We start from the raw sequence: 14,530 nt of genomic DNA on the forward strand, positions 1-14,530 counted from the left end.
ATCCCCCAATGAAGATCAGAGATCTCCTAAATCTAGCCCAGAATAAATCCAGGACAGGGGCTCAAAAACCTCTGCCAGATGAAGAAACTGGGGTTTCAAGGGAAACCCCAACGCACATCTGTCCCCTTCAATCCAGTGGCTTTGGGGATCAGTTATCCTGAACATAGCTACATTTCAGCCCATGGGACGGCAGGGCTCTTACTTATATAAAGCCAATCTGGGCTCTATAGTCAACCCCAGGCAAAGAAACTGAGGCCCAGGGGAAGGAGGTGACTCACTAGGCCCGTCGTGCCACTTATACAGGATGCTCGTCTTTAAAGCGTGTCATCCATCACACTGCTCATTTGCAAAGTGTGGAGCAATCCCAAGGGACGCTGTAACGTGAGCAACCGGAGACACACAAAAGTACCCTTCAAAAAAAATCACACCTGCTAAGCGTGTGTTCCTGTGTATGCACGTGTTGCCTCAGCATGAGTGTGGAGGCCAGACGACAGTTTGGAGGAGTCAGTTCTCTTCGGCCACCTGGGTCCTCGGGTTTGAACTCAGGTCATCAAGGTTGGTGGCAAGGCCCTTGCCCCTCGAGGCACCTCACCGGCCCTCAACCTTTTTTGTACTTTGGATGGTTCTGGGGATCTCTGCCTCCTCTCCCTCCATGACCTACCCATAATAGTCAGCCAAGGACCTATAAATATTGCAAAGATCATGAGGAGTGGCTCTGTAGTGGGCAGTATTTCAGTCGGGGACACAAAGACTCTTTCTCCCTCTAAGCCCCAAATGACACCATGGCAGCAGAAGGGTCCTCTACACAGACTTGGAGGCACAGAGGAAGCTGGTCTGGGTCATCTTGGAGCCATCTGCCAAGAAGAGGGGAACAGAAACTATAGGCTGACATGGGGTTGGGGCAAAGATGCTTGGACCCAGGAGGCTCAGGAAGGGGCAGTGAGACTGACGCTGTAGCCGGCTGCGTAGACTGTTAATTACTTAAGAGCAGCAGGCTGCTGTTCTGCTGGACCAGGCTTGACCCAGGCTGACAGTCAGAGCAGATAGGCAAATGGATGGAGGGTTCTAGAAGGTGACTGTTTAGGCTGCCAGTGCCCAGAGCTCTACCTTTTAGCTGCCCTAGAAGGGCGTATCATACAACTCAGTCCTTTCAAGCTTTAGCAACAGAGGAAAGGTCTGGAAGAAGGAGAGCCTGGGTTTGCAACTGAGGACCTTCCAGGGGACTGGCCTCACCACCCCCACCATTCTACCCCAGCAGGGGAGAGGAGAAAGAGCTCAATTGAGGTCCCAGAAGGCTGTTTAGCCTCTGTGTGGCCTTGACCTAATGACCTGACCCCTATGAGACACCATCTCCTTCCCTGCTGTAAAGTGGCGGGCTGACTCTTTTTCAGGGAGTCACTCCCAGCAAACCTCGTAAAGACAAAGACTAGACAGAGGCATGCTCCTTCTAGGTCCCGGTGTTGTTTAGTCTTAATGTTAACGGGGATGGAACAGTTATACAGGGTCACTCAGTGTAGAAGGTGGCTAACCCACCCCCTGCTGCTCCAGGTGTCCCAAAGCATCCTCCCGCCAAGTCTCTGTCTTTACTAGGTTTGCTGAGAGTGACTCCCTGGACTCCATGAAGAAGAGCCAGCCACTAATCTCCTCTCTGTGTAGACGGGCATGCTCCCATGGTTGGCTCATGGTACGTTCTATATGAAGAACTCTATCTGGAGCTGGAATCTGGGTCCCTGTGCCTTCGTCCTAGATGTATCTGGCACCCAGGGCCTTCTGTGCTCTCTGCTCAGCTCCCAGAGGGCGACTAGCTGAGCCCTGATATGTCACCTCCCCCAGGCCAAACCCAAGCTATCTAGTCAATTTCCTCTCTCCCCACAGCTCTTCCCAGGCCCTCCGTGAACCAGCTTTCTAGTAGGGGAGAGAGGGACAGGAGTGGGCTAGCCTACACTGCCTTGGCTCCTCCTTTTGTGTGGCCAGGCACTGCCATGGAACTCTGGCTGCCTCAAGGGGACAGCTTCCACGGGAGTGGTATTTACCACAGATGAGGAAACCATAAGCCATTTAAAACTCCTGCCCAGAGGCCTCCAGAGAGGAAATGGTGATCCTCAAGCCTCGCACTCTTGGGGAGGCTGCCTGTCCTCATCCCGGGGCCTGGGGCAAGCTCTAGATCTCATGTCCCACCCTTGTCCTGAGAACTCACTTGCATGGCTCTGCCCACCCTTCCAGGCACTGCTGTCCTGGTTTTCATTCCAGGGCTGACAGAGCCAGAGCTCCCACGGGTAAGGGCAGAGCCAATGAGGAGGGCTGAGAGGCTTGAAGAGTATTCTGGGAAATGGCTCTGCTCACGTCTCTGCAGTGTGTCCATAGGTCATAGTATCACACATCAGACAGCTTTGAACACTACTTCTGCCATTCATTGGCTGATGGCTGCTACCTCAGTTTGCCTTTCTGCAGCCTAAGCTAGCAGGTTAGTGACAAGTGTTGTCTAGGCTTAGTTCTGTGTGCCTGTGTGTACATATGTGTCTTCATATGTTGTGCATGCATGCAGGTGTGTGTGTATGCTGTGTGTGTGTGTGTGTGTGTGTGTGTGTGTGTGTGTGTGTGTGTGTGTGTGTATCAAAGAGAAAATGAATGTCTTAAAGGACTCTATAACCACAGAGCTTCACAAAGACTTCGTAATGTTTGTGTGGACAATCAGCAAGTCATTTAGCCTTTCTTTGCATAATTTTCTCCTCCATAAAGTGTACCTAATAGAAATCCTGTTTCATGGGTTTGTTGTGCAGAGTGGTTAGAAGGGTACCATGCATCAGTTAGTATTAATATTGAATATTATCAGTAATGCTTTGAAAGGGCGGGACGGTCAGCTGAATCCTTGGGAGGCACTTTTGGCCTACACTCACCAGCCCTAGCCTTAGGCTCCCTTAAACTGCTTTTCTCCTAGGCCTTGGCCAATATGGACTCTGGCCAGCTGCTAAGACTTGCTTAGCCTGAGCCTCAAGTTGCCAGTGGGGAGCTTGGGGGAGCTGTCAGGATGACTCCCCTCTGTGGAATGAAACACCCAGCAGCTGGGACTGATCTGTGAGCTTCCCCCCCAACACCCCCCAGCAGGGATGCAAAGCCCATTAGTGTTTTCTTCTCTTCTGGGGTGGGGGTGGGGGCTGGGTTGTCTGGGGGAGACACAGTTGGAGCCTGACAGGAAACAGATGTAGTGGGGGCAGGGCTTCTCAGAGGAGTGAGGTGGCCCAAGTCAGCCCTGGGGGAGGGGCAAGAGCCTTTTTCCATGCGGCCTGAGGACGGGCTTTACTGCCTCACAAGGAGAACAAGGAGTAGTACTCCCAAATCTCAAGCCAAATACTGGCTGGATGAGGGTGAGTGGGAAGCATAGAGCCTCGAACTCTTAGAAGCTTCTTCTTGATTGGGCTCTTCTGTGTGGAAGCAGGCTAGCAGGTCAGCAGGCTACACTTAAGCTATGGGGAGGAGGAAGGCAGGGAAAGCCATCAAGGACTGAGGGATATCTTGGCAAGATGGAAGGGACCCCATAAGTAGCCTGTCCTACCAGACACTGGCCCACACAGGAAAACTGCCGAGTGTCCAGTGCCTCTGGCTCTGAATGTGTCAACTGGTTCTGCCTTTCTGCCTAGGTCATAAGACAGTCTGAGTTCCCCAGACTTGCAGCCCAGATCCTCGGAACCCACACACTGGAAGACTTGTAGAAACCGGGCTGTCCTAATTCCCTATCCCAGTCATCCACCATGGCCTACCCTTTATGCCTACCCCACCCACACACCTCCACTTCAAGCTCCATAGTATGGAGTCAGTTAAGCCTGAGTACAGGGAAAGGATCACCTTCCAGGGGGCCTGAAAGAACGCCCTGCGCCTCCTCCCACTCCCACCCACTCACTGTAGGCTGCTCAATCCCGCATCTAGTTCCGCCCTCACCCTGGCCCCGCCTACCCACCTGCTTGTGTGGGTACACGTTGATGTGGCACTTGATGCACTCCTGCCCCATGTTGGCCCAGGAGTTTCCGCTCATCCATTTTCTCTTGCATTTTGGGCACTTGTACTCGCCAAAGCAGCGCTTCTTGCCTTGGTACGGTGTCAGACCCTCACCTTTGGGGCGTGCCTGGAGAGACCGGAAGTAAATACAGGAGAATGAGGGCTCAGCCTTCAGTTTTCCCCCAGCCTGCATCCGGACCCTGTGTGCTAGCCCTTTTGTCAGAAATCTAGAAGGCAAGAAGGTCGCCTTCTCCAGAGCACGCACGGGAATCCTGCAGCAGAAGTTACTAGTTACCCCAGCATAGAGACAGCAGGGTGCAAGGCTTCTGATGAATCCTTCACTATCGCTATGGGGCACAGGTGCTTTGTCCCACCAGGGATGTGACAGAAACCAGTGCCTGGCTCTCGTTTTGTGAAGGGATTGACCTGGGCACAGGAGTAGGGTAGCAGACAACCTATATGCCAAGGAGACATTGTAAAAGTGCTTCCGTTACCTGGAAAGGGAAATCTGCCAATATAGTAAAAGAAGGGGGGGATCTGAGGTTGCTAAAAACTTGTGTTGAGAACAAAGCCTCTGCTGGGAAATTGAAGAAAGGGAGATCCACACTAGTTTTGAAATTGCATCCCCTAGTTCCAGCTCCAGAGCAGGCGTCTTGAAATGCACCTTTCTCCATGAGGGGAGACCATAGCAACACTAATCTAAAAGGTATGAAATCTTCTCAGAGGAGGTTTGACAGACATCTTTTATAACCAGCAAGAGGCGTCTTTGCATGCATTGAGGAATGGTTTGCTTGGGCTGGAGAGATGGCTCACTGATTAAGAGGACTGACTGCTCTTCCAGAGGTCCTGAGTTCAATTCCCAGCTGGTGGCTCACAACCATCTGCAATGGGATCTGATGCTCTCGTCTGGTGTGTCTAAAGAGAGTGACAGTGTACTCACATGCTTTAAAAAAAATCTTAGAAAAAAAAAGAATAAGAATGGTTTGCTCATATTCCTCCGAGTGTTTCTGTGAAGGTTTAAAAATATTTTCTGTGCACGTGTGTCTGTGCCTATACATGCAGGTGCCTGTCACAGTCAGAAGAGGGCAGCAGATCCCCTGGAGCTGAAGAGCCAGTCAGTATGGGTAGTAGGAACTGTACTCTGGTCCTCTGAAACAGCTACAAAAGTGCTTACCACTGAGCCATCTTTTCAACCCTAACCTTTTTCTTGTTGACTTGCAACTGCATTTTATATATGAAAGGAGCTAGTGCTCTCCTATTTTTTTTCTTGTTGACTTGCAACTGCATTTTATATATGAAAGGAGCTAGTGTTCTCCTACCTTTATTTCTTGTTGATTTGCAACTGCATTTTATATAGGAAAGGAGCTACACAGCTTGATGCTTCTACTGAAACATGATCCAATGATCCAATGCACATACGTCCGTACTTCACCCTCTCCTACTGCCAAGAAATACCCATTGCATGCCAATGACATGACGCAGGGCATGCTGGGCTGCTTCTCAGTCAGGGTTGTCATAAATAAAGCGCTGTGAGCCTACACACGCGCACGGAGGATGGTTTGTAAAAGCTGGATTTCTTACCACAGGATTTAAAACCGGGAGACAACCCATAACTGTGGACTGTCACCAGCCGTGGATTTTCACTAGCTGAGGCTGAGGCGTGGCTGACCATTAGTGTTCATTCTCTCCAAGTCACCTCTTTGTGCCACAGCTCCCTCCGCACACCTCCCCTGCTTGGCTCTCGTGGGCTTTGAGTTTGAGAGGCCTGGACAAGGCTCTCTGCGTGTCATCAAGTGTGGTAGCCAGCCTGGCAGTGACAGGATTGTCCAGCAACGTTAGAGGGGAAGAACTTTGAGCCTCATACTAGGTTTAGCAAATCAGAACGTGTGTGTGTGTGTGTGTGTGTGTGTGTGTGTGTGTGTGTGTGTGTGTGTGTGTGTGTGTGTGTGTTGTATATGCATACCTGTACCCATGCATGTATAGGCTAGAGATCAAACACAAGTGTCTTTCTCAATTGCTTTCCATGTAAAGACAGTTTCTCATTGAGCCTGGAGCTCACCAATTTTAGCTTGGTTGGCTATTCAGCTCCAAGACCCCTCCTGTCTCATCTCCCCTGTGCTGGGATTATACACAGTGCCACCCCAGCCAGCTTTTTCTGTGGGTGCCAGAGATTAAACTCAGGTCCTTATGCTTGTGCAGCAAGCACTTTACCCATCGAGCCATCCCCCAGCCCAGAACCTGAATTTTGACAACCTCTACCAGGTTCAGGAAGCTTGGGCTGTGGGATGATCATTGCCATGGTAACTCCCTGAGTGACATAGCAACAGAGCATAGAGGTCAAAAACAGACCTTTAATTCTAGCACTCCAGACAGAGGTAGAGGCAGCCAGATCTCTGTGTTAGAGGCCAGCCTGGTCTACAAAGCAAATTTCAGAAGAGCCAGGGCTATTCAGAGAACCCTGTCTTAAAAACAAAACAAAACAAAACAAAACAAAACAAAACGGGGCTGGAGAGATAACTCAGCAGTTAAGAGCATTGACCATTGACTGCTCTTCCAAAGATCCTGAGTTCAATTCCCAGCAACCACAACCATCTGCAATGGGATCTGATGCCCTCTTCTGGTGTGTCTGAAGACAGCTACAATGTACTCACATACATAAAATAAATAAATCTTAAAAAAAAAAAAAACAAACCAACAACAAAACCCAAAATAAAACCCAAAAACCCTCTGGGGTTGGGGAAAAACCAACCAAAAAAAAAAAAAAAAAACCCCAGACTCTGATCCAAATCCTGCTTCTGTGACCTTGGACAAAGTGAGAAGAGGTGACTGCGTCTGAAAGTGTTTTGGGCCAGTGAGAGAACTCAGTGGGCAAAGCCCTTTGCTGCCAACTCTGATGATCTGAGTTCAATTCTTGGAACCCACGTGGTGGAGAGAACCAACTTCCACAAGTTGTCCTTTGACCACCATAGGCATGCTGTGGCACGCGCACAGGTGCACACACACACACACACACACACACACACACACACACACACATATCCACAGTATCAACAATACTTGAAAAGAGTATTCTGAGCATTAAGGGAGATGCTAGAGATAAGCCCTGAGAGCAGCAGGTGGCACATACGGTAAAATAGGGTGACAGGCACTACTATTATTTACTAACCTGAAGCAGTGCCAGTGTGTAATATAATAATTTCTATTACTTATGAGTGGTCAGTGCCTTGTTTTGTTTTTTTCCCAGAAGTCATTCACACCATTAAAGACTAGTGTTCAGGCAAAATAATAAAAGGAGGATTGGTGTGAAAATCAAAACTTGGAAAGAAGGCAGAACGCAGTGGTGATTTTTGAGTCACCTGCTTGATGTCCCTGGACTCGATAGTCAGTGTGACTTCAGGTTCACTATGAGCCCTGGGAACCCGAGAGAGAGCCACGTAGTGAGAGACACAGCCCACACAGTCGTGACATGGTCAAAGGGGCTCCTCTGAGGATGAGCTCTTTAGGCATCCGGTTTGCAGGTTTTCTGAGTCCTTCTGAGGCCAATTTCCCCACTGCCATCCAGCACCCAGTGCCCTGGCTCTGAGCCGCCTGTGTTCATAGCCCGCTTGCTTCTGTCATCCCCAAAACAAGGCACCGTGGCATGTGCTCCCCTGAGTTTCCGGCGGTGTCTGCCTACGCTGTTGAGGGGCTGATGTGGCTGGGGAAGTGGCTTCATTGATAAAATGTTTGCCCTGTAAACATGAAGACCTGAGACTGACCAGGAACCCACTTAAGCTAGTCTGGAGCGGTAGTACATGCTTGCCATCCCAGGGATGGTGAAATGGCTGGTGGAGTTAGGCAGAGCCCTGGAAGCTCTGGTACTTTGGTGTACTTGCTGAAGTTCCAGCCGAATTAAAACCCTGTCTCAAAAGGAAGACAGATAGCACTTGGGTTGTCCTTTGACTTCCATATTCACATGGACACCACACACACATGCATGCAGCTCTGAATACATGTGCACACACACACACACACACACACACACACACACACACACACACACACACACACACACACACACACACACACACACACACACACACTACAAATAGGGTAGGTATCTTGCCACAGGGGTTTTTCCTTAGCTGGTGGAGGGATAGGGCCTGTTCCCAGCAGGCTGCCTCTGGAATCTGGTTCTGTAGAGCTATTCTTGCTCAGAGAGCCCTCAAGACCTGGGGCTTGCCTACCACATCTAGGCCAAGGGACCAAATTGGGGATCAGTTCATCCTAGCACATTTGAGCAAAACATTGCATCCTAGTTAGGATTCAAAATAAACTGAATTTCAGTCTCAGGGTGTCTGATTCAGAATTAGAGGTGATGGGAGCCCACAAAAGTAGTGAGGTGTAGGTTGTAACTAAAGAGAGAAATAGGCAGTTGGATAAGATTGAAAGAGGATCAGAGCCACACCTCAAGGTTTTAATATGCCAGATATCCAGGGTTGGGATGCCTGGCCTCCGATAGGCCCAGATGTACCATCACACCAATGCCACACTGACAGGCCAGATGCTGGCAGCTCCCTAATGCCTCTGTCCCATAGGACAAGCTCAGATCCTGGACTCCAGCATCAGATACCTAATCACAAGCTGGTTCGACCTGCTGCTGCCCAGTGACCCACAACAAGTCCCTCGGTACCTCTGTCTGTTTCCACATCTGGACACCAGATGCTGATCAAGGGCCCGAGCTGCAGACCCGTATCCTTGCAGGTGCTTAGCTCAGTCCAGGCACATGCAGCACACTCCTGCTCAGTGACTATTGGTGTTGGGGCATGCAGAGGGAGGGGCTGAGGCCTGGGCAAAATCCAAAGGATATTTTGGAATTGAGATGACAGCCTGGGAGCTGGTGTAGTCCTCTCTCCCAAGGTGTGAGCCAACGAAGAAAGGGGAGTGAGGTGTCTTCATCTTCTGGAATATTATTCCAGAAGGACCCTCGGGAAGTCAAAAGAAAGGCTGCGGAAGCTCAGATGTGTACCAGCAGAGGGAAGAGACCAAGCATCTGTGGGACGCTACCTGTGTCCTGGGCTTTGTTCTTAGGGTTCACAGCCTGTCCGGCCTCTCACTGCAGTAGGACAGCTGGTGAAACTGAAGATTCGGGGTGAGGGAGTGGGGAAGGGCAGGATGCCCAAGAACATCCACACATGAGAGGCCGAAAGCCAGGCTCAGGAGGCTCTGCTGCCTGCTGTGGCTCAGCAGAGAGATCGTGAGAAAATTCCTTGGGCGTCCTCGACAACCCAGCTGGTAGGTAGGTGGGCGGCAGGTACTCCTGCGCCCTCCTGCAGGGGCAGAGGTGGCGGACAGGGCAAGTTTCAACAGCAGCAAAGAGAAGGGCCACAGGCCAGCAGGCGGGCAAGCTTCAAGGAGTCACTTCCTGGAAGGCTCTGTCCTGACATTGTTTATGCTGACCAGTGAGGGCAGGGCCCACAGCCCAGAGAGAAGGTGGTTCAACAGACTGCCTCCCCTTGCCTCCTCACTGCAGAGGCCTGGACTCTTCTCACAACGGTCAACAGACAGCTCTGCAGGGGTTACCACTTAGCCAACAGGCTGCCAGGCCCCAGCAGGCTTTCCTGACCCAGGCTACCAACCCCCTTTACCCTACCCAACAGGGAATGACATCTGCCAAGAGCTCAGGCATGGCTCAGTGAGTCCCAGAAGCTACCCCCGGTATCACAAACGGGTCCTCGGTACCACAGTAGCCAGGAGAGTTGACAGATGGCACATGAGGGATCCAGGAAGGAGCTGGGGAAGGAAGGGCTTCAGACCTCAAGACTGTGGCTGGAATAGTAGCCTGAGAAGCGGGAGGCCACATTGGTGTGGGATGGGGAGGGGACGGGGGAGAAAGGAGGGGAAGGAGCTTCTACCTAGGAATATCCATCCTCCAGAACGAGGTTCTATTGGCCTTCCGTCCCTTCATAAGAAGGCCTGGGAGGTAGTGAGTCCCCTGTCCCTAAGGCAACGTAAGCAGAGCCTGGGTAAACAACCACCAGGAAGCTTGCCAAGGGGACCTTTGCCCTGGAGGAAGTTGAGCCTGGTAACTCTGGGAGTACGAGCTTCACAACCCTCTGGACACTGGGAGCTACTGAAGGCCTGCCCCTGAGGCAGACGTGAAGAGAAAGCCACTATCAGGTGCTGCTGGGAGCAGAGGCTGGACAGGTATCTCCTCCTGCATTCTAACAGTCACCTTAAAAAATGGCCTTACAGTGGCCTTAAGGAAACGATCAGAGATATGGACCCAAAGCATTTGCAATGATCTTACTGCAGTGTGATTTAGGGCAAATGGGACAATCCCCAGCAGGTCCCAGATGTTCCCAGGGGATGTGTGACGGCGAGGTGTTGAGACAGTTACTGTGACCATCTCAGGAGATAGCTCAGTGGGTAGAGGCACTTGCCCCCCAAGACTGAGGACTAGAATTTGATCCCTGGAGACCACATGGTAGAAGAAGAGAACAGATTGCGGCAAGCTGACCTCTGACCTCCACGCACATGCTACGGCACATACGTAAACCAAAGGTTTTAAAAGGTATCGATGTTTGGGAATGTGCTTGACAGAAGAGAGGATAAGAGAGAGCATGCTGTGAAAAGGAAAAACACACGAGAAAACACTCCAAGGCTAGAAGGTTTCAGAATTTGCCTGTAGGGGATGGGTTTGTGGATGGATTTCTTTCTGCTCAGGCTCTGGCCTAATGAATGCATGCTCCGCCCCCACCTCCTACCCGCACTCACTCACCGAGCAAGCTCTACTTAGAGAAAAGCAATGGCGACTACCCACCCTGACCACCAGGGGGCTTCGGGAGCTTTCCCCAGGCTGTGGGAACCCTTTGGAATCAAAGGTGACTTCTTCCTTTAGTTCCTACTGTTATCCCTGCAGGTGTTGACAGTGGAGAGGGCGGTGGGCCACTCTGGTTGCTGGTTCTGTCGGACCATGATCCACAGAGCTACTTTATCCTTGTCCGAGACCCCTATCTGGAGTCCCTAGAGACCGAGTGAGTCGTTCTCGAGTAAGCTTGGTCCCCTCGTGGCCTCTTCTTCGCAGAGATGTCGGTCATTGGTGCTTCAGGTGCGGCATGACAAGGATGCTGTTTGCAGGAGAGTAGGGTGCCTATTCTGAGTTCAGGCTGGATACAGGGTTCTCTAGCTGTGGGCTTCACCTCCTCCAGCTACCTAGGAGGACAGACCCTGGCCAGAACAGCACAAAGAACCCATTGCGTGCGTCAGGGAGGTGAGAAGTGGGAAGTGGCTACCACTGTCACAGGTCTCTCTGGGCCTCAGTTTCCCTGTTTCCAGGAGGGCGTAGGTAACCTCTGGGCGGGGTCACTCACCGCCCTGGATGTCTATCATTTCACTCTGTGTATGCCTGGCAGCCCCTTGGGCATCCTCCTCATGGCCCTATGCACACAGATGAGAAGCTCTGGCCCAAGCCAGAGGGGCAGGGAGAGGAAATTAAGAAGAGATGGGCTTCCAGCCAGCCCCATCCTACCCTGTCTGTGTGCTCTCTTGCAGCCTGGCTACTACAGTGGCCTTGGCCTTAGGGGTACCAGCCCCTGGGTCTTGGGATCTGACATGGGCTTCCTATGGTTAAGCTCAAGAGTCTTGGGGGCTGACCACAACCTCACCCAGCTGGGGCTCTGTAAGGCTCCATGGCTCTCCCTGGAGGTCAGAACTTCTAACTGCGAGTCCTTCCTCTTGTTTTCCCTGTGCCTCTCCTGAGTCCTTTAGTTCCAAGTAAACAAGCTTTGGGAAACAGATGTTAGGCCCTGGCTCTTCTAGGCCCTTCTTGAAGCCCATTTCTTTGTCTGCCCAGTGAGAGAGACGGGGCTCTGGAAGAGACCCTAACCTTCAACGAACATCCCTATGAACCACAGACAGCCTAGGCACCTGCACAAGGCCCCACTCCTGCAAAACCAAGACTTGAACGCCACTCGCTGACTCCAGTGTGACACTTCCCACCCAGTACCTGGCCTTTCCCCGAAATGGCTAAGAAAACAAGAGAACAATCACACTCTGAGTAACACAACCCTCTGACCTGTGACCCTAGGCTGACATATCAACATTCATTCACTCAACCAACATGTATCATACACTCACTCTGACTAGACTGTGGAAAATTCCAGGAACGTGGAAATAAACAAGATGGGGACTGGGCTGCTTCCACAGAGCACAGTCTGGGGCCTTCTAAAGAAGACCCTTTCTGGGCTCATGGCCCACAGCTGGCCACAGCCTCTAAGGTCAAGCCCAAGGATCAATTCATGTCTGTGGGATAGTAGAACTGGCTGTAGGCAGAGGTCACCCTGGCTTCCCAGGTGACGATTTCTAACTGGTGCAACCGCTTCCTCAAAATCAGCCTTTGATCTTGGTGTCAGAGAAAGAAACTGAGGCTTGGGACAGAGTAATGAGGCATTCATCTTCACAGGGTCATGTTTGAGGTCAGGTCTCCATCCAGAGCTCAAACCTGCACTTTCCCTTCTCTGTGCCTCAGGAACCCTCCAACTGTCATCCCTAACGCATATGTCTGCACAGCACAGCCGGGCAGTCAGGAGGCCCCAAGCTGTGGCAGCCCACTCCTGGCAACTGCAGGCTTCCAGGAACCCTAGAGGAAGCAGGCTGTGGAGGGACAGGTGGGCTGGGGACATGCAGCCTGCAGGATGCTGGGACAGAGGCCACTCAGAGAAGCCAGCCTGGCTTCCTCTGAGCCTCAAGGGCCTCCTTGTCTGAGTTCAACGTCTGTCCATGTCCCCTTGCCAGACCCCTCCCTTTTCTGGGTTCCTGCCACAGCCCCACATGGGCCCAGAAGGCCCAGCCCCTGGGCACCCCCTCCTACTCCACAAAAATGCCATCCCTAACCCACAACACTAGGGTCTGTAAGAGTCTGGGGAACAATGGAAGCTTTCACAGTGACAGGAAAAGGCCTCAGGAAAACCCTGGGGAGGGGGTTGTGGGGTGAGAGAGAGGAGAAAACAGAGAGGAGGGGGAGACCCAGGAGAAGCCAGGGAGAAAAGGCCAGGTCTCTCTCTGCAGGGTGACAAGGAAGGGTGCAACAACGGGCGACATCAACCAAGAGGGAGGAGGACACACATAGGAACCCCACAAGGGAGACCACAAGGCTCCCCAGGACCCAGAGGTTCAGAGAAGCCCACCCCCACCCCGGCACACCACATGCCTTTAGGCTGTGTCATGAACCATAGAAGCAGACCTCACTCTCCAAATCCCACACCAGGCTGTTAGAAGTAATCTCGGGCAAAACTCTTTGGAAAGTCAGGACTTCTAACCATGTGCACAGCCACTCTCTGGCTATCTGTTTCCTGCCTCTGGCTTCCCTCCACTGGCCGCAGGGATGGGATTGGGGCCGAGGACAGGGAGGGGAAGAGGGGCCTTTGTGGAGAGGTGGAATGACGGACAGGCATTGCAAAAGATTCAACCTTCCTCCCTGCTGTGACTTCAGACTTGGGCTGAGTAGTGCCTGCGGAGGGAGGGGAGGAGGGAAGATCTGCAGCCACCCTGTTCCTTGCTGGTGACAGTTGGTCACTTCAGTGAGAGCCCAGGACCCTGTGTACACCATGTGCCCTTGTGTACCCATCCAGCAGGTCCTTTCTTCTAATGATTCCCTTCTCTCCTGCAGCAGACATCCAGTTCAACTAAACAGTCCCCCAACAAGAACTTCAGTGGCCACTCCAGACTTGAGGTGCCCGGGACTGCAAGGACAGAGAAGACACATGCACACGTGACAAGGAGGCCTCTTTCTATCTGGATGTCCTAACCTTAGCCTATATTAACTCTTTCTGTAAAACTCAGACTCAAAATTTAAAAACAAAACTCAACTTCTTGCCAATAACAGCACACACAGCCCTACTCCGTTCCTTTGGCATCCTGGAGCGCTGATGCTTTTCCAGGATCCTTCAAAGGTAAAGCTCAAAGGCCGTTCCTCCCAGTCTCCCTGGGTTTAATTGGTCTCCAAGTATTCTGACTCTGTTGTTCCATGTTAGTGGCTAGCTGAGAGCCTTCTTCTAGAGAGGGCGGGACTTCAAGGGACTGTGTGGTCTGGGTCATGTCCTTCCCTAAACTCGTATCCAGATGCCAAACTCAAGAGTTCATCTCGGTGTTTAAAGACATTTTGCAAACTTTCCTGGCTCACCATAGTGTGTGAGTGTGTGTGTGTGTGTGTGTGTGTGTGTGTGTGTCCATGCAGGGCCCTCCTGCTTCTCCTAGGAGTGGCTAGAGAGGCCCTGGACATGAAATTTCGAATAGAGGCATAAAGAGTACAGGTTTCTTAGGCAGGAGACCTGGAGAGAGGCTAGGTCTGCCCTGGGCAGGGTACCTCCCACCCCTAAGATGACTCTCCTTGATGTGCAGTCTACGGTGCACCCTATGAGGTCTTCCCTGGAAGAGCCTGCCCACCTGGCTGGAAGGAGGCCCTGCCCAGCTCTAGGGACAGGCAGGTGACTGTGCAGGAGGTGGGAAGGCTACAGGATACAGAGACTCTGGATGTGAGTGCCACAGCTATAGGAGG

At 51.8% G+C, this 14,530-nt stretch overlaps 1 protein-coding gene across 1 annotated transcript in view; it reads right to left on the minus strand.

The window, feature by feature from the left end:
- Zcchc24 (zinc finger CCHC-type containing 24) overlaps window positions 1–14,530 on the minus strand; it is a 53,254-nt gene that overhangs the window by 3,975 nt on the left and 34,749 nt on the right. The window contains exon 3 of the mRNA XM_032918960.1: window positions 3,956–4,120. Within this exon, the coding sequence (XP_032774851.1) occupies window positions 3,956–4,120 (165 nt within the window). The remainder of the gene's footprint in view (window positions 1–3,955; window positions 4,121–14,530) is intronic.

The sequence above is a fragment of the Rattus rattus genome, chromosome 13 (assembly GCF_011064425.1).
Source record: "Rattus rattus isolate New Zealand chromosome 13, Rrattus_CSIRO_v1, whole genome shotgun sequence".
Lineage (NCBI taxonomy): Eukaryota > Metazoa > Chordata > Mammalia > Rodentia > Muridae > Rattus > Rattus rattus.